A 19045-nucleotide genomic window follows, 5' to 3' on the forward strand; every position below is an offset into this window, starting at 1 on the left:
CTTGCTGGCATTGGATGTGAAAGCTTACGCTTTTCGCAGTTGTAACTGACCTTTCCCTCACATAGAGACCCCGGCATGTAGTTAGTTTTTGAAACCATGCCTCATCAGAACTCAAGTATGAAGTTGAAAATATGAAATGCTCATGCAAGTTATTAAGGGGGCTTTTACGCTGATGATTAACATGCGATATAAAAAAACTTTATGAACCCACTGACAACATTCAGTCTCCCAAAAGCTACTAAACCAGATCATAACAAAATCAAAACTTATCAATGTACGTGCTGCCCTCTGAACGATATTGCTTCCTGTGGACTTAGCACAAGGGAGTTTATCTGATGGCTATCAGAGATTTAATTTGGGTTCACTAAGTCCAAGATATATTTGATATTAAAACAGATAATGATTAATTTACTACATCTGATCCTCTGATCAGGATTTTTGAACTCTATTACACATTATGTATTACCTTATGGGACCACAGACGAAAAAAGTTTCCAATTTTGGATTCTTTTGGATTTCAAGTATTTGGATAAGGGGTACTCTACCTGTATTCATTATAAACTTCTAAACAGATTGATGATCTTCTTAAAGGTAAGTTTCCTTCTCAGAAATTGTTTCAAACAGGAAGACAAGGTACCGACTCAGATACAGATCATTAATCCCTTTATCCATGATTCCAAAAACTGAAAATCTCCGAAAACTGAAATCTTTTTTACTGCATGTGTATGTATTTTCAGGTGTTCTACAGAGTGTGAAGTAAACACAGCTCGGGCAGCAAGCGGGAAGAGTGAAGAATGCGACTTGGGCATCAAGTGAGCAGCAGTGTGACTCAGGCGGGCGAACGGGGAGAAAGCAGCAGCACGACTCGGGTGGGCGAGTAGGGAGAGAGTAGCAGCACAACTCGGGTGGGTTAGCGAGGAGAGAATGCAGCTCGGGTGGCAAGCGGGGAGAGAACATAGCTCGGGCAGGGTGAGAGCAAGGAGAGAATGTGGCTCAGGCTGTGAGCGAGGAGAGAACGGCAGCGCAACTCGGGCAGCAAATGGGGAGAAAGCAAGGAGAGAATGCGCTCGGGCAGCGAGCGGGGAGACAGTAAGAATGTGACTCGGGCGGCGAGCAGGCATGGAGGTAGACAAAGGTATGGCAGAGACTGACAGGATGAGCCTCTTTTTCTTTTAAATGGCAGTCTTCGTTACCCAGAATCCCCCATGCAGCTGAAACTGCTCTGCATTTCCCAGATCAGTTCCAGTTGCATGGGGAATTATGGGAAATGAAGGCAGCCACTGCTTGTTGAACCAGCTTCAATATGGTGTTGCTCCATAAAAAGGACATGTTTTGCGTGAATAAGTACCACCACCATTTTAATTCCATAATCCTGAGTAATCCAAATACCAAGTGTCCTAAGGATCTCAGATGAAAGGATAAGCACCTGCATAACATTATCCTAGAAATTATATAATGTACATGGTCTACTAAATCAATCTCAACATTTCTCACACAAACTATTTAAATTATCATTTGAAACAAAGAACCTGTTAACCTATTGGTTAACAGTTATTGGCAATTTTAGTGTTATTACTTTTTGGGAAAGTTCAACCTATTAATTAAATATCATAATTTTAAAAAAAAATCTTAAAATCACTCAGAGTCCAAATAAGTGATGAGTGGTGAATGATTTTGATGTGGTGATTAACAGAACTTACGAGAGCAGGGCAGTACAGTCTTTGACAAGGCCTTTGACAAGATCCCTCATTGTAAGCTATCTCAGAAGGTGAGACTACATGGGACCCTGGGTGAGAGTGTGAACTGAAAAAGAATTTGGTTTGGTGGTGGTAGCGGAGAGTTGATAAGCAGATGGATGCTTATGATTATTGGCTTACCACAGGGATTCGCTGTTGTTTGTCTTCTTTATTAACAATTTGGATGAGAATATAAATTAGTGGGCTGATATCGCCTCAAACCGTGCATCTTGGCGCCTCATAGTTCGGCAGGCAGTAACCTCCTTTGAAGAAGACCGCAGAGCCCACCTCACTGACAAAAGACAAAGGAGGAAAAACCCAACACTAAACCCCAACCAACCAATTTTCCCCTGCAACCGCTGCAACCATGTCTGCCTGTCCCGCATCGGACTTGTCAGCCACAAACGAGCCTGCAGCTGACATGGACATTTACCCCTCCATAAATCTTCGTCCGCGAAGCCAAGCCAAAGAAAGATAAATTAGTAATATAGTTAAGGTGGTTAACTAAAATTAAAACAGAATATCAATCAATCAGGAAAGTGGGCCAAGGAATGGCATATGGAATTTATTGCAGACTAATGTGTAGAGGTGCATTTTGGTAAGTTAAACCAGGCACACCTTGTACATAAATGGATTAGTTTGGCCAGCATGGACAAGCCAGACCAAAGGTCCTGTTTCTGAACTAGACCTTAAAATGACATTTTGCAAAAAGAATTAATCTTTATCAAGTTACAAACTAAATAAAATTAAATTTCTAAAGCAATTTTGTTTATCTTTCTATTTCCAAAATACTCAGATATATCCAAATACAGAAATTCAGGTGCCTAACCTTTTATTCAGGATCGTCAGAACCGGACACCTGACATTGTTTGGAATCTTCTGGATTTTGGAATAATTTTGATTTTTGCCCTTTTAAGCAAATGCTTCACACCTAACCCCCGCCACCCATTGACCCCAACTGTCCATCCCCGCCCACTCTGACTGTCCGTTTCCCCACCACCATCCCGGCCATCCATTGACCACCCACACGAGGCCAGTGCCAGAGCCAGATTATTTTGCACCTTAGGCCAATGTGAGCGTTGAGGGGGGTTCAACATGCGCATATGGAGGCTCTCAACCAGTGCATCAGTCAGGTGGAGGTCAGAGGTGACAGGGTGGCCTGGGAGCTTGGCCAAAAAGTCAGTCAGTGTTGGCTATTCAGAATCAGCAGCTGAGCAGGGTACGAGATACAGAGCTGCAGGAGGAATGGGCCATCAGGGTGGTGGAGCCAAGTGGCAGCAACTTTCAGACACTCCACCAGCTTGTCAGGCTGGCCCTCAGGCAAACCCCGGCAGCAGAGCACCATCCGTCGCCCACCCCCATCCAGGGGTCCAGTGCTGCCAAGCCTGGAGTTTACACAGCGCCTCGCTGGATCGCGGCAACAGCTCAATGCAGGAGCAATAGCTGTCTTTGTTACCCATAATCCCCCCCATGCAGCTGTAACTCCTCTGGCACTGGCAGAGTGGTTCCAGCTGCGTGGGGGGAAATTATGGATAAGGAAAACGTCCATCGCTCCCGCATTGAGCCAGCCGCCGCTTGCTTCTCTCCCACTGGGTACTGGGGCCGAGAGTCACCTTTCTACCGAAGGTGAAAGAAGGCGCCCACAGGGGCAGGGATAATGGGGACTTGAGGGGGGGGGGGTCTGAAAACGGAGAATTTATTACAGGAAATTAATGTTACTTATGTATAATGTCATCTACCAAAGAAAATACTGGTTTCTGAAGGTCGTCGGTTTTTAGAATTCTGTATAAAAGATTAGGCACCTGGACATCAAATAGTATATATATTAAAAAACTCCATAATTACCATTTAAAACAATAAGAACTTTCTTCCACTGTGTATTACCAACTTTTGGGGTTTGGCAGAACAAGATTTTGTGTTTATCGCACACAAATATACGGTCCAAGACAAACTTAGTTATAGAAGAATGTGTCAGATTCTTTAAAGAAGTATTTTTGCACACATTCTCAAGAAGACTCAGCCGTTCAATATGTACTGCATCCCAGTGTGAATCCACTTCATTTAATGGACTTTCAGTTGGCTGAAAGAAAAACACAATTTTTGTTTTGATACCAGCAATCTTTCATCCATTGATTTCACCAATGTAATCTCATCGGGTAGGAGGATGGTGGAGCAGAGAGTGTCTCCTAATGAATGGAGGAAGAAAATTTGAGAACATCAGCCTGTGCAACCATTACATGGATCATAATAGTGTGCAAAAGGGAAAATAAAATTTGGGGTTGAGGTGGATTTTAGGCAAAGGAGAAACTGGAAGTAGAGATGAATGTTCTAAAAGATGTGAATAACAGAAAAGAGGGAGGAAGAAAAAGGGGATTATGAAGAAGACAAATGGGATAAGAAAAAGATTATTTTCTCTGACAGTATATAATCAAACACCTGAACAAATCTCTTAATAGTAACATTGTGTTGCCTTTGTTTTGTACCAACTGATCTCTCTGTAACTCTGCACACAATACTGTGTCTTTCTTACTGTACTATATACGAGGTGACTATCTAGACTGATTACAAAACAAACTTTATCCTTGCATCTTGGCATGTGACAATAAAGCTGAACTTGAAGTATCCTATGTAACTTGTTCACCATCTTATCTACCTGTGATGCATCAGCATCCTTGGAATTGCACATCAAGGTCTCTGTTTTTCAATTCTTCCTAGAGCCTTACCATTTATTGTGATATATCCTACACTCGCCAGGATTAAATTCCACTTGTTATTGCTGAGCTCATTTTACCAAATGATCACAATTATCCTGTAGCCAATAATTATCCTCCACAATATTCACAATACAGATTTCTGTGTCATCTGCACACTTACTAATTATATCTCTGACATCCATGTTCAAATTGTTAACTTATAACTCTATGGTGCACCACTGGTCACAGGCTTTCAATCACAAACAACTCTCCACCTTCATCCTTTGCCTCCTTTAACCAAGCCAACTTTGGATCCAATTTACCAACTTATCCAAGATTGCAAGAGCTCAAAGCTTTTCAGCAGGTCTTCCATGAATGACCATTTCTGAAGACCATGTAGACTACATGAATCAAGCTGCTCTCATAGTCAACTCTTTCAAAAATTCAATTAAATTGGTCAGCCAGAATCTCCCCCAATAAAACCACGATGACTATCTTGATTAATTCCAGTCTTTCTAATTAAGATAAATGCTGACCCTATTTCCCCCCACCACCCTCCCCAAAGAACATCCCAACCATTGTGTTTGACTAAGTTAGCTTATGCCTGCTGTTCTTTCTGAATGAGGGCCCTACTGCCTTTCAGTCATTTGGCTCCTCATTGTGGCCAATGAAGATTTAAAATTCAGACAAGGTTTCAGCAACCTTCTTCCTTGCTTCCAAATAGCAGCCAGGGATACATTTAAACAGACCCCGAGGATTTATTCAAGTTGGCTAAGACATGGTTTTACCATTTTGATACTAATTTTAAAAAAATACTGCCCCCCATTCCCCCCCAATGAATTAAATTATAATGTTCTTTTCCTTAGTTCCATACAGATAAATATTCACTTAAGACCTCATCTACGCGTTCTGTCTCCACACATAGATTGCAGACTTCCCCTTTGGTCCCTAATGGGACCTAATCTTTTAAAGATTACCCACTTACTCTTATATGTAAGCAAAAGTGGGGATATCTATAAATGCATGCACACACATGCGCATGTTTGTATATCAGAACTTCAAAGCTATTTTTTCCTTTTCATATTGTTTTTATAAAACCTTTTTTCCTTTCATGACCTTTTTCCTATCAGCCAATTGGTAAATTTGACCATACTTTTCCACTCTTCACCTTGAATTTGATCACTTCATTATACTCATCTTTTATAACACTCTACAGTTTAGGATTTCTCAGTCCTTTTGGTAATAGCACAAAATTCTCCTCAGCCCTCAAAATGAGGTCACCAAGTCAGAATTTACTGCCAACTGCAACTCTATCCTGGTTTGTTGTTGCCCAACATGGTAATTATAAATTTGAACTTTTTTTTGGAGCCAGCATCAATTTGCTGCCTGAAAATGTCCCAATCCTGAATGGCAACCAACTTGTTCTTCCAGATTCAGCCAACTATCAAACTTGTCTGGGGCTCTGGATATATTTTAGTTTTACTAACACTTTAAAATTCAATTAAATTATTAAAATAAATGGTATTCACAGGAACTTTCCATTTTTGTCATTTCAAGCATAGAGTTGGTAAACACCAGTGCTGAGTACGCATGGAACTTGCATGTTTATACATGACTTCTGAATACATCAACACATGTAGCACCTACACCAAACTTCTGACATTTCCCAGCTCAGTCTTACCTGTTCAATTTGTGTGGTCCATTAAGTTACAATTTCTTCAACTCTAAAACACATGCAATACTTTAACAATCTCAAAGCCTCTATAAACACCATCTGTCAAACCATGTATCTAATCTCCTTAATCTTAACTTGCCTATCTTTGTCACAAGAATAAGATGTGATCACCCAATTAAAAAAAATTTAAACTCCATAAACTGCTTAAACAACCCCTCCAGTTTGTTGTTTTATATGTTACTGTAAATCATAATTTTTCCTAGAAACTTTCCTATTAGGTTTTGCTTATCATTCTTGCAACTGGTAAACATTTGCTAGAATGTCATCCACATAAAATTGCAATCTTTTGATCTACTGATATTCCAAACAAAAACTTGGGTTATTCTTAATATTATTTAATCCTGGAATAAACAACTATTAAAAATGGCCAAAATCTTCTGCAGAAATACCAGCAATTCTACATGGAAACGTCGGTATTATAGATTCAAGATTCTTCTATTGTCATGTAATAAAACAGAGAAAGTAATATTACACGAAAGGCAGGCAGATTCACCATCAGCAGAAATTGCCCAGCACCTCTTACATCAGAGAAAGAGAAGCAAGAGAAAGCTCCTCCCCCCCCATCCCCCCCAATAGTCACTGAATGTCCAGGGATGCACCTCCACCACTCTCACAGCCTGACAGCCTTCAGTCTAAAAGAGGGCAGTGAGTTGGAGGAAAGGAGACAGAGGAATAGAGAGAGAGATCCAGGGGGACCAAACAGAAACCAGAGAATTCAATGTTAATGCCATTCAGTGGGAGACTGCCGGAATGGAACATAGGTGGTGGTGTCCAATTTGTGGGCAGCCTTGGTCTCAGAATCACAAATAACCAGCATTGTTTTATCTACCATATAATTTCAGGTCACTTACTTCTCCTCTCATACTCCTCCATCATGAGAGAGATGATGGTGTTTTGGGTAACTCCACACCTTTTAAGAGGAGGAGATCTTAAACTTCATATCACTAACTTTAAGAGTTTAAATAAATAAAAGTACAGTACAACTCCGATTATCCAAAATCCTCATTTATCCAAAAATTTTTTGGATCCGGGACGCCTGCTCACCTCCGAAAAGTTTTGGATAAATAAGGATATCCAAAACAAGCAGAAATCCTGAGTTAACCAAAAATTTTTTTCAGAGCCAAATGACCTCACAGGTTGAAAAAAAATTCACCCAACATGAAATTAGAACAATTGTCCTTGTTTCTCTTTCCATTTCTTCTTTACCTACTCCAATTGACATTTCTCTCCAATTCTTCCACTCAAAATGTGTGCCATTGTCTCCCAGCCACAAGTGGTCAGAAGAAACCCTGGATCTGGCATCATCAAGGAGAACATCCTCCTGAGCAGGAGCAGAGCCTCGGGCTCCCGGGCAGGAGAGGGGACCTCGGTGGGGAGGTGTCGGTGATCAGTGGCGGCGGTTGGGAGGAGGAATGTGCGCAGGCAAAGACTGGATCGGTGTTGGGCTCAAGAACCAGGACGCAAAGCTGGTGCAGCCACTTCCAGGACAAGCCTACGGGGAGACAGGAGTCCGTCAGCTCACCAGTGCGTGTTCCACCAGCTCAGGAAGCCTCCTCAGGGATTGGCAGCAGTGATGGGGATGTGTCATGGATTGGTGGGGATGTGTGAGGAATTGGTGGCGGCAGTTGGGAGGTCATGGTGATCAGCAGCGGCCAGTACTTTTTTGGTGAGAATTAACATTATTTTAATGCTTAAAAGCCTTCCCTTGTTTGTTGTTGATACAAGTGATTTGCTATTGCTAATGGGCTTTAAAAAAAAAAAAATGGCCAGATCCAAAAAAGTCATTTATTTGAAATAGGTCTGGTCCCAATCATTTTCGATAATCAAGAGCTGTACAGTACTTTTCTGGCCAGAGATTTTAAATAATACAACTCTGCCTATTCTTTTTGCATTCAATATTAAACTGCTTATTCGAATGATGGTAGAGCTAAATATTCACATACTAGCTAAGGCCTGTTCAAATTTTTAATTTCTCTTCATGTGGCTCTAGGCTCACAAAAATCAACATAATTGTTGTAGTCTAATTACTTACTACATCAAGGAATTTCACTGTTGTGGCACAAATATCATTTGTTGTTGCTCATTTTTTTGTTCCATACACTAACATCTCAATTCTTAAGGTCCTGACTAGAAAATTTATTTATTTTTCCTTCCAGTCTAATCGTAAATACCTGATGCTCAGGATGTTGGCAATCCTCGACTATTAGCTTTACTAGAATATTAGATGTTATTTCCAATGAATATCCCAACACATTTTAAAAATCACTTTTAAATAGATGTTAATCTATTCTATTGTACACACTGTCTACAGCTTTATGCACAGTAGAAAAATGGTGTCTTCCCTTCAGAAGTCTTCATTTTTATTAGGCCAAGCCAAGAATTGTTAGGTACAAATTTGGTGATTTGTGAATCTCTTTGTTCAACCTACCTTGAGAACCTAGAGTCCATAGTACCAAACTATTACCTATCACTTTTGGTTACTTGCCCATTTAAATTTTCTTTGTTTTAAACAAATCCAGATTAATTGTTCCTCAAGTTAACTTGAATCTAAAACAATTTATTTTCTAGATTTTATTATTGGTTCATTCCTTCATCTATAATCTGGTTCTCTTGCGTTCTTCACCTGTTCCAAACAAAGATCTATCTCTCTATATAATGGATGGAAATATAAATGAAAAAACAAATAGTTCCCAAAATATAAATACTGAAATAAATGGTTCTTACTTTTCTTTGAAGTACAATAATTTCAATGAAGCTGATAGCTGTGAAAGCTCCATGATAAGCTTCTGTGATTTAAAGTCCCCCCCAAAATAAAAAGGGAGCTACTCATCTTACCTTCTTATAAGTTAGCAAAGATTCTTCTTGAAGCTTTAGTCTCTCAATGTATGTGGTCACGGTATAATCGAATGTTTGTGATTTAGTACCATACTCTGTAAAACACAACATTCAACTCAGATATCTCAGGACAGTGCAATTGGTCAAGAAAAATATTATTACCAATCACTTTAGGTGTTCTATATCAGCTTATGGGTTTTCAAATGAAGTTTATTGTCATGTATACCAAGATACAGTTCAAACTTTGCTTTGTGTTATCAAGGCAAGTTGACAATTACTTAGGTGCAACAGGTAATGCAAAAGAAAATTCAATAGTCTGAGGAAATAAGGAAGAAACTACTTGAATATGTCAATACACCTTTTCAAACTCACACATCTTCTGCCCAAAAGGTAGGAGATGAAGACTGTCTGATTTGGATGGATGGGTCTTTTAAGATGTTGGCTGTTTTCCTGAGGCAGCAGGAAGTGTAGACAGTCAATGGAGGGAAATTGGTTTGCATGATGGCCTGAGATGCACTCAAAGCTCTCTGCAATTCCTTTTGCAGTTTCAGGCAGAATAGTCCCATACTAAGCTGTAATGCACCTGGATAGCATATTTTCTATGTGCATTAAAAAACAATTGGAAAGAGACACTGGGCACAGGCTAAATTTCTTTAGGTTTCTAAGGAAGTGGAAATATTTGTGCACTTTCTTGGTTGTATCATCAAGGATAATGGGACCAGAACAGAATATTATTATTATAATAATTATTTGGGCAGCATGGTTAGCATAGCAGTTAGCACAACACTGTTACAGTGCCAGTAATCAGGGCCGGAGTTTGAATCCCGTGCTATCCAAGGGATTTGTATGTTCTCCCCGTGTCTGTGTGGGTTTTCCCCAGGGGCTCCAGTTTCCTCCCAGCGTTCAAATGTACCAGGGTTGTGGGTTAATTGGGTGTATTTAGGCAGCACAGACTCATGGGGCAAAAAAGCATGTTCCATGCTCTTTGTCTAAATTTAAAAGTTACACCTACAATCATAAAGCTCTCGACCAATTGCACCTCAGCACCATTGATACAGTTCAGGGAGTATGACTCAATAATTTTGTTACAACTTGTGCAAATTGACGGTGTTATCTTTGAGCATTGAATACGCACAGGCCTAAAAAAAATCAAAAAGCTGTAGTGATATGCAAGCTAATTTTGTTTTTATATATTTGATGTCAGCATCATTTAACATTGGAAGTAACGGAATGTTTTTCTCAGCGCAACATGCTAATTGTGATTCATGTTTGTCCTTCAATCTGTTTATCCACTTTTAGCAAATTTAAAGATAATTTTTTTTAAAAACTGTGGAAGGCTGCTAAGGCAATATAATCTGATTTCTAAATATATTTGGAAAGAGTGCACCATTCACATGGTGAATAGAATGGGAAATAAAACTAAAAAGAATTAAATAAGACCATTTTCATTATAACAAGCTAAATAAAGGCAATTATCTATGGATAATTGATAGACAATTCAAAGTTATTGTTCAAGGCAACAAAACCACAGAAGAATTCAAAACCTTATGGATATTAATATACCTCCAGCCCATCCTCCTTCCCTCCCTGACATCCTCCACCCCACTGAACCTCACCCTAACCCCTGCTTGTCTTCACTATCCCCTTCAATCTTCTCCCTCAGAGACTGAATGCTCTGTTCTCAGTAGAGGCCTCACCTTTGTACCCCTTCGCCCACACCTCAACTAGCTCTGTGATGCCATGATGCTGAACTCTTCTTCCGTCAGCTCCATCTCCATGCCTACTTCCTCAACCATGATTCGCCACCCCGCACTACAGATCCTTTCTCCCACTTTAAATCTTCCTCCTCCTAGACTCCTCATTCCAGTCTTCTGCCTGTTTTGGACCTTTATATTTCCAACTACCACCATAACATCAACTGTATTGACTACACTACTCTCTTCACTCATCCCAATCTCACATCTTCTGAACGCCTGTGTGGTGAATGTCTGCCAAGCTGCCTGTCTCTCCCCTCTGGCGAGCCTTGCTGTACTAACATTGGCTGTGCATTATCTCTACTGTTAAGGACATTCCCCTTGGGTATAACTGTATATGCACTTATTGTCTTTCATTATTGTACCACGAGTTTCTACTAATAAAAGCCATGATTATTGTTTGACCACATCGTCTTTGTCTACTTCATCAACTGGCACCTCAATTTTATTAGCAGAAATGGATGCAGCACTCAAGCCAGAGCGGCTGATTATCGACCAGTCTGCCCTGAGGGCCAGAGAAATTTTCAACCACTCGATTGCTTGTTTTGATTACTACATGGCTCAAAACAACGTGGTCGATGAGGCAATACCGTGGGGGCCACCTGAACTCTCTGCTGGGTGAAGTCCCTTTCGCCGTAACGCAAGGAGCTACCACTCTGGCTATAGCCTGGGAATGTCTGACTGCTTACTATGCAGGGCCACGGAATGTGGTGCTTGCTCGACACCAGTTGCCGACTAGACGCCAGAAACCCAGGGAAAGTGATGCTGCCTATGCAATGGCTCTCGACTCACTGGCAAATGAATGTGATGTCAGGGCAGTCAATGTGCAACAACACCGCAATCCGTTGAAGCTGGATGCTTTTGTCAACGGAATCGATTCCAGTTACATCCGACAGAGGCTGCTGGAGACGGAGCCCTTAACCTATGACCGGGCAGTCACTCTAGTCAAAACACTGAGAAGTGCCATGCAGTCCAGTGAAATGCTAGAAACCGAAAAGGAAACATCCAGGAGTGCTGGAATCCCGAAGGAAAAAAAAGGACAAACTGCTGAAAAATGCTACTTCTGTGATAAGAGCTGGCATCCCAGACAGAAGTGCCCGGCTCGATTTGCTACCTGCAGCTATTGTGGGAAAATCGGCCACTTCGCTAAAGCGTGTAAGCCGAAAAGTACTCCCACTGATAAGAAGAAAAAGAGAAGCACCAAGAAAATGCGTCCTGGAGCTGCAGGAATGGAAGACAACTGTGAAAAGGTGGAATCTTCAGACGAGCAGGCTGAATTGACTTCAAGTGACGGCACGGTGAGATCCCCTGTGATAGCTCAATTGACTGTAAAGCTTGGGGGATGTTACGGACTGGAACTGTCGACTATGAAGGGGGAGGTGAATGGTGAGACTCTTGATTGCCTAATAGACTCGGGGAGTACTGACAGCTATATCCACGAAAAAGTTGCCAGAGCCTTAAATTTCCGGAGATATCCAGCGAACCAAAATATATCGATGGCTTGTAGTGAACTTACAAAAACTGTAAGGGACAAGTGTAAAGTTACTTTAAATTTGCAGGGACATTGCCTTGCTGATGTATGGCTCTTCATTATGCCAGATCTCTGTGCCCCTGCGTTACTGGGGTTAGATATTCAATCTCAGATGAACAATGTAGTGTTTAATTTCGGTGGGCCACTACCCACACTTACCATCCCCTGAGCTAGTTACTGCGGTCTGTCCGCATTAAAGATCAAAGCTCCTTCCCTTTTCAGTGATTTATCCCGAGTGTCAGCCGATTGCCACTAAGCCATCCTTACAGCAAAGAGGATCGTGAGTTTATCAAAGCGGAGACCCAGAGACTGCTTAAAGAGGGAGTAATTGAACTTAGCAAGAGTCCATGCAGGGCCTAAGTAGTGTTGTGAAAAATCACACAAAGAGATGACTGGCCATTGACTACAGCCAGACAATCAACCGTTACACTAACTGGATGCCTCCTTACCCCCTGCCACGCATCATTGAAATGATTAATCAGATAGCGCAATACAAAGTGTACTCCTCTATTGACTTCAAAGCAGCTTATCACCAAATCCCCATTAAGAAAAGGGAACGGCCCTTTACGGCTTTTGAGGGTGATAGAGGGGGATATATCTGTTTAGAAGGGTACCTTTTGGGGTCACTAATGGTGTGTCTGTGTTTCAGAGGGAAATGGATAAGACTATTAGGACATATGAGTTACAGGGTAAGTTCCCCTATCTGGATAACGTCACTATCTGTGGGAAAACAGAGGCTGAGCATGACAACAACTTCAAGAAATTTTTAGCAACAGCTAAAGAACTCAACCGTACATTTAATGAGGGCAAATGTATGTTCAACGCAATAGAGCTACCCATTCTGCGCTACATTGTCTGCAAGGGAGAAATCCGCCCGACCCCACCCCAAGACTCAGCAAAAGCCCTTAAAAGGTGTATGGGTGGGATAACAGTGAAATATTACCGGTAAGTGAAGGGGATTATTCAGTTTATAAGAACATTATTAATTTGAAGTGGACTGATCGAATTAAATATCTGGGTATAATTTTGAATGTTAATTAGCAATCTTTATATAAATTAAATTATGCTCCGTTAATGAAAAAAAAATTAAAACTGATTTGATTAAATGGAAAGATTTACCTATTAATTTAATGGGTAGGATAAATATAAGGATGAATAACTTTCCGCGTATGCAATATTTGTTTCAATCTATTCCGTATTTACCTGATAAAATTTTTTTTTTGAGATTTGAATAAAATGGTTAGGGAGTTTTTATGGAGAGATAAATTTTCGAGAGTAACTTTGAATAAATTAACGGAAATACGAGTTAGGGGGATTACGTTTACCACATTTTCAAAATTATTATGAAGCAGCCCAACTTAATAGTTATTTGATGGATTTGGTACGGCCTCCTAGTTGGGCTAAAATTGAGATGGCAAGTATTTCTGAATTTGAAATACATCAATTTTTGTTTAGATGGAATATAAATTTGTTACAACAATATAATATGCCTATACTAAAACATTTAATGAAGATATGGATAAAGAAAAATAAAATGACAGGCTCTAGGGGTAAATTATCGGCTTGGACTCCGTTGTATAATAATCAACTTATTTCTTTTTCTATACATAATCAAAGTTTATTGCATTGGAGATTTAAAGGTGTGAAAAATTTGGGAGATTGTTTTAAAGAGGGTAAGTTTTTATCTTTTAATCAGATGAGGGAAGGTTTTGGTATTGATAAGAACTCTTTACTTCTTTATTATCAAATTCGATCTTTGGTGAAATGTATGTTTGGTAGAGATATGATTTTATCTAAAATGACTAAATTTGAGACTTTTCTTATGAAGGTACTAGAGAAGGGTTATATTTCATCTATGTATCAAATATTACAGGATGGTATGGATAAAAAGGGTTGGGATAGAGCAAAAATTAAATGGGAAGCGGATATTGGTTTTATTTTTTCTGAACATGATTGGTTAGATATCAGTTATGACAGTGTAGCTAGATTGATAAATGCACGTTATGCAATGATTAATTACATTTTTTTTTACATCAATTATATTTGACACCTGAAAAATTAAAAAAAATATGGTTTTCATGAATCAGATTTGTGTTTTAGATGTGGTGATACGGTTGGAACTTTTTTTCATGCTGTTTGGTTATGTAAACATAATACAATCTTTTTGGAAGAAAATTCAATTGTTTTTAGAATACCTGTATAAGATTAAAATAGTTTTAGATCCAACAGTATTTTTATTGGGTAGTTTGCAACATTTGAAAGGTTTGGGATTAGATAAGTTTCAGCTTGCTTTTGTATATTTAGCTTTATCCGTAGCGAAAAAGTGTATTGCTAGTACGTGGAAAGATATAAATATGATTGATATTAATAGATGGCACAATGAGAAATATTGTTTAATAATGGAAAAAATTACGTATGTTTTGCATGATAATTATAATTTTTTTTATTAACAAGTGGCTGTTATACTCAGAATATTTACATTTCAATTTATATTGATTAGATTTTAATATGTATATTTAACTTTTTCTTTAATATTCTTTCTTTTTTTCTGGCTCTCCATAGAAGAGTTGGCTGAAGGGAAGCACAGATATAAAAAAAACATTCATGTTTATGTTTAATTGTTGCATATGTCATATATTATTTGTTTTTTGAGCGAATAAATAAAGTTAAAACAAAAAGGTGTATGGGATTCTTTTCCTACTACTGCAATGGGTTTGGGACTACGTCACGAAGGCACGCCCTCTGTTTGACACTAAATCTTTTCCTTTCTCTCTCTCTCTCTCCAATGGCCTTGAAGGCTTTCGAGAGAATTAAAGCTGATATTGCCAAAGCTGCACTCTTGTCCATTGAGGAGGATGTCCCATTCCAAGTGGAAACCAATGCCTCAGATTGTGCCTTGGCAGGAACCCTTAATCAAAAGGGCAGACTTGTGGCATTCTTCTCCCGCACATTACGTGGACCTGAATTTAAACATCCTGCCATTGAAAAAGAAGCCCAGGCTATTATTGAAGCTGTTCGCTACTGGAGACACTTTATAGCAGGCAGAAAATTTACTCTTGTCACTGATCAGAAATCTGTAGCTTACATGTTCAGTACTAAACACAAAAGTAAAATCAAAGAACGATAAGATGGCACACTGGCGAATAGAGCTCTCAACTTATAATTATGAGATCCAGTACAGACTGGACAGGTTAAATGATCCCTCTGACGCATTGTCACGATCTACTGCTGGTGCTCAGCTGGAGGGGCTAAAAGAGATCCATAGGAGACTGTGCCACCCAGGAGTCATGAGATTCTTCCACTACATAAGGGCTAACAACCTTCCTTACTCCCTGGAAGAAGTCAGGAAACTGACTAAAAGCTGTCCTGTTTGTGCAGGATGCAAACCGCAATACTTCAAAGCTCCGGAGGCCACTCTCATCAAGGCAACCCAACCTTTTGAGAGGATTAGCTTAGATTTTAAAGGGCCGTTACCTTCCAACAACAAAAATGTATATTTCCTTACTGTAATTGACGAATATTCCAGGTTTCCCTTTGCGATACCCTGCCCTGACGTCTCGTCAGCGTCTGTCATTAAGTCACTTGACAGATTTTCAGCATTTTTGGTTTTCCCAATTACATTCATACCAATAAGGGCTTAGCATTCATGAGCGCTGAACTGTGGCGAGCCCTGCTACAAAAGGGGATTGCCACCAGCCGTACCACGAGCTACAACCCGCAGGGCAATGGGCAGGTTGTAAGGTCTAATGCTACAGTCTGGAAGTCTGTTAATCTTGCTTTAAAAACACATGGTTACCCTGTTACCCGGTGGCAGGAGATGCTGCCTGAGACACTACATTCTATTCGGTCTTTATTGTGTACTGCAACAAATCAAACACCTCATGAACGTGTGTTTGCCTTTCCTAGGATATCAGGAACTGTGATGGACTGGCCAGCTTGTTTATCTGAGCCTGGAACTGTGCTGCTGAAGAGTCATGCTCGGATGCGTAAAACAGACCCGCTAGTCCAACCAGTTCAGCTACTGCATACTAACCCCAACTACGCTCATGTTAAATTCCCAGGAGTACTGGGATCTGGCCTCGCCTAGTTCGCCCCTTCCTCGCACCCCTACTCAGAGTGAGCCTGAGAGGTTGGACTCATCCCCCCCCACCCCCAGCCTGTGACCCTTAGTAAGCTTTCAGATGGCCATGCTGAGGCTCCACTGCCTCACGCTGGCGATTCTGGACCGGGTCCAGAAGTCAGTCCTTCCCACACTACAGACCCAGGACCTGTACCAGTTCCCAAGGTTGCAAAGGAGCCACCTGTTTTGAGAAGAAGCACCAGAATTCATAAACAACCTGATAGGCTGACATATTCATTAAACATCTCATTATATTTCAATTGCTTGCTAGATACTGCCGTATTTTGGCTGTTAGAATATTCTCAATGCCAAACATAGCATCCATGTATCGCTTGCTTCAGTCTTTCCTAGCAGCTGTCCTTTTGATTCTAACCCTTCTTCTGCCGGGGGGAGACTGTGGTGAATGTCTGCCAAGCTGCCCATCTCCCCTCTGGCGAGCCTTGCTGTACTAATATTGGCTGTACATTATCTCTACTGTTAAGGACACTCCCCTTGGGTATAACTGTATATACACTTATTGTCTTTCATTATTGTACCACGAGTTTCTGCTAATAAAAGCCATGATTATTGTTTGACCACATCGTCTTTGTCTACTTCATCAACTGGCACTTCAGTTTGACCCTCAACTCTCTCTGCTCCAATCCAAACTTCACCACCAAACCCATCGACAAGGATGGTGCTGTTGTCATCTAGTGTACTGACCTCTAACTGGCCAAAGCTAGACAATAACTCTCAAACACCTTTTCTTACTTACCCCTCCAACAGGACCCCACTAAAATTCATCAAACCTCTAAAATGCACCTTCTTGGAACTCATCACTTCCAGTAACCTCCCTGGCTTGGACTCCAACTGTGCCTCCAACCCAAGGTCTACAAACCCAATTGACCTGACAGACCCATCATGTCTATGTGCTCCAGCCTCACCAAATTGGTCTCCATTTACCTCATCTGTTTCATTCCCCCTCACCCCTCCTAACCTATATCCGGGACTTTTCACATGCCCTCCATCACTTCAACAACTTCCAGTTCCCAGAACTCGATTGCCTTATTTTTTTCCATGGACATCCATTCCTTATACACCTCCATCCCTCAATCCGAAGGCCTCAAAGCCTTTTGCTTCTTTCTGGACAATAGATCCAACCAGCCCCCCTCCACCATCACCCTCCTCCAGCTGGAAGAACCTGTCCTCACCCTCAACAATTTCTACTTCGACTCAACCCACTTCCTCTATGTTAAAGGGGTAATCACTGGTACCCGCATGGGCCCCAGCTATGTTTGCCTTTTTGTTGGCTATGTGGAGTAATCCATGCCACAAGCCTACACAGCAAGGACCATACTACAATGACGATTACTTTGGTGCTGGTGAACTGATCAACGTCATCTACTTTGCTGCCAACTTCCACCCCGACCACAAATTCACTTGTTTCATCTCTAGCAACACTCTCTTTCTTTGAACTCTCTGTCTCCATCTCAGGAAACAAACTCTCAACAGACATCTTCTTCAAATCCACCAACTCCCAGAGCTACCCTGTCTCCTGTAAGGATTCCATTCCATTCTCTCAATTCCTTCATCGCATCTGCACCCAGGCCAAGGACTTTCAGGCCAGATCATCAGAGATGTTCTCCTCCTTCAATGTGGCTTTCCCTCTACTATCATCAACTTGGCACTCACCCACATATCCCCCATAATCCGCACATTTGCCCTGGCCCCCTCTGCATTCCTCAGAATTCCTCTCGTCTTTACCTACCACCCCACCAGATCCACATCCAACACGTGTACCTCTGCCATTTCTGCCACCTACTATGTGATCCCACCAACAAGACATATATTCCCCTCTTCACCTTCCACAGGAAGCACCCCCTCCATGTCTCTCTTGTCCACTCCTCCCTCTCCACCAATCATCCCTTTGGTACCCATCCTCTCGACCACAGGAAATGATCCTCTTTCACCCACACCTCCCCCCTCACCACCATTCGGAGCCCCAAACAGTCCTTCCAAATGAAGCAACATTTCACTTGTGAATCTGCAGGCATCATCTACTGCATCCAGTGCTCCCGTTGTTGTCGTCTCTACATTGGAGAGAATGGATGCAGACTGTTGTGCATCTCGATTCTGTCTGCTGCAATAGCATGGATCTCCTTATGGTCACCCATTTCAATTCCTCATCCCATTCCTTGCTGTCACATTTGTCCATGGTCTCATGCACTGCCAGACTGAGACCACCCACAAATTGGAGGAACACCACCTCAATATTTGAATAGGCACCACTCGACTGGATGGCATTAATATTGAATTCTCTGGCTTTCAATGAACCTTCCCCCACTTATCCTGTCGCCTTCCCCCCAGCTCTGTCTTTCTCCTTTTACCCAGTTTCCTTTCACACACACATAATCAATTCTCAGTTCTCCCCTTATTAACTTTTGTTGATCTTAACTCCTCCCCCAGACAACACTGTCTCTACTCTGAGATTTCCTGTTTTTTCCTCATTCTGCTTATTCCTTCAAGAAGGGCTTAGGCCCAAAATGTTGGCAATATATCTTTATCTTCAGTGTACACTGAAAGACTGCTGAGTCCCACCAATATTTCAGTATGTTTTTACCACAATCACAGAGTCTAGACATTCATGTTTCACTCAGCCTAA

General features: G+C 41.0%; 1 protein-coding gene across 12 annotated transcripts in view; it reads right to left on the reverse strand.

The window, feature by feature from the left end:
* chst10 (carbohydrate sulfotransferase 10) overlaps window positions 1-19045 on the reverse strand; it is a 36528-nt gene that overhangs the window by 9020 nt on the left and 8463 nt on the right. For all 12 annotated transcript variants that reach the window (XM_069891039.1, XM_069891037.1, XM_069891040.1 and 9 more), the window contains 2 exons: window positions 9000-9094; window positions 3582-3816 (listed from right to left, as the gene is read on the reverse strand). In XM_069891039.1, coding sequence (XP_069747140.1) covers window positions 3582-3816; window positions 9000-9094 — 330 coding nt within the window. The remainder of the gene's footprint in view (window positions 1-3581; window positions 3817-8999; window positions 9095-19045) is intronic.

Source organism: Narcine bancroftii, chromosome 7 (genome assembly GCF_036971445.1).
Source record: "Narcine bancroftii isolate sNarBan1 chromosome 7, sNarBan1.hap1, whole genome shotgun sequence".
Taxonomy (NCBI): Eukaryota; Metazoa; Chordata; class Chondrichthyes; order Torpediniformes; family Narcinidae; genus Narcine; species Narcine bancroftii.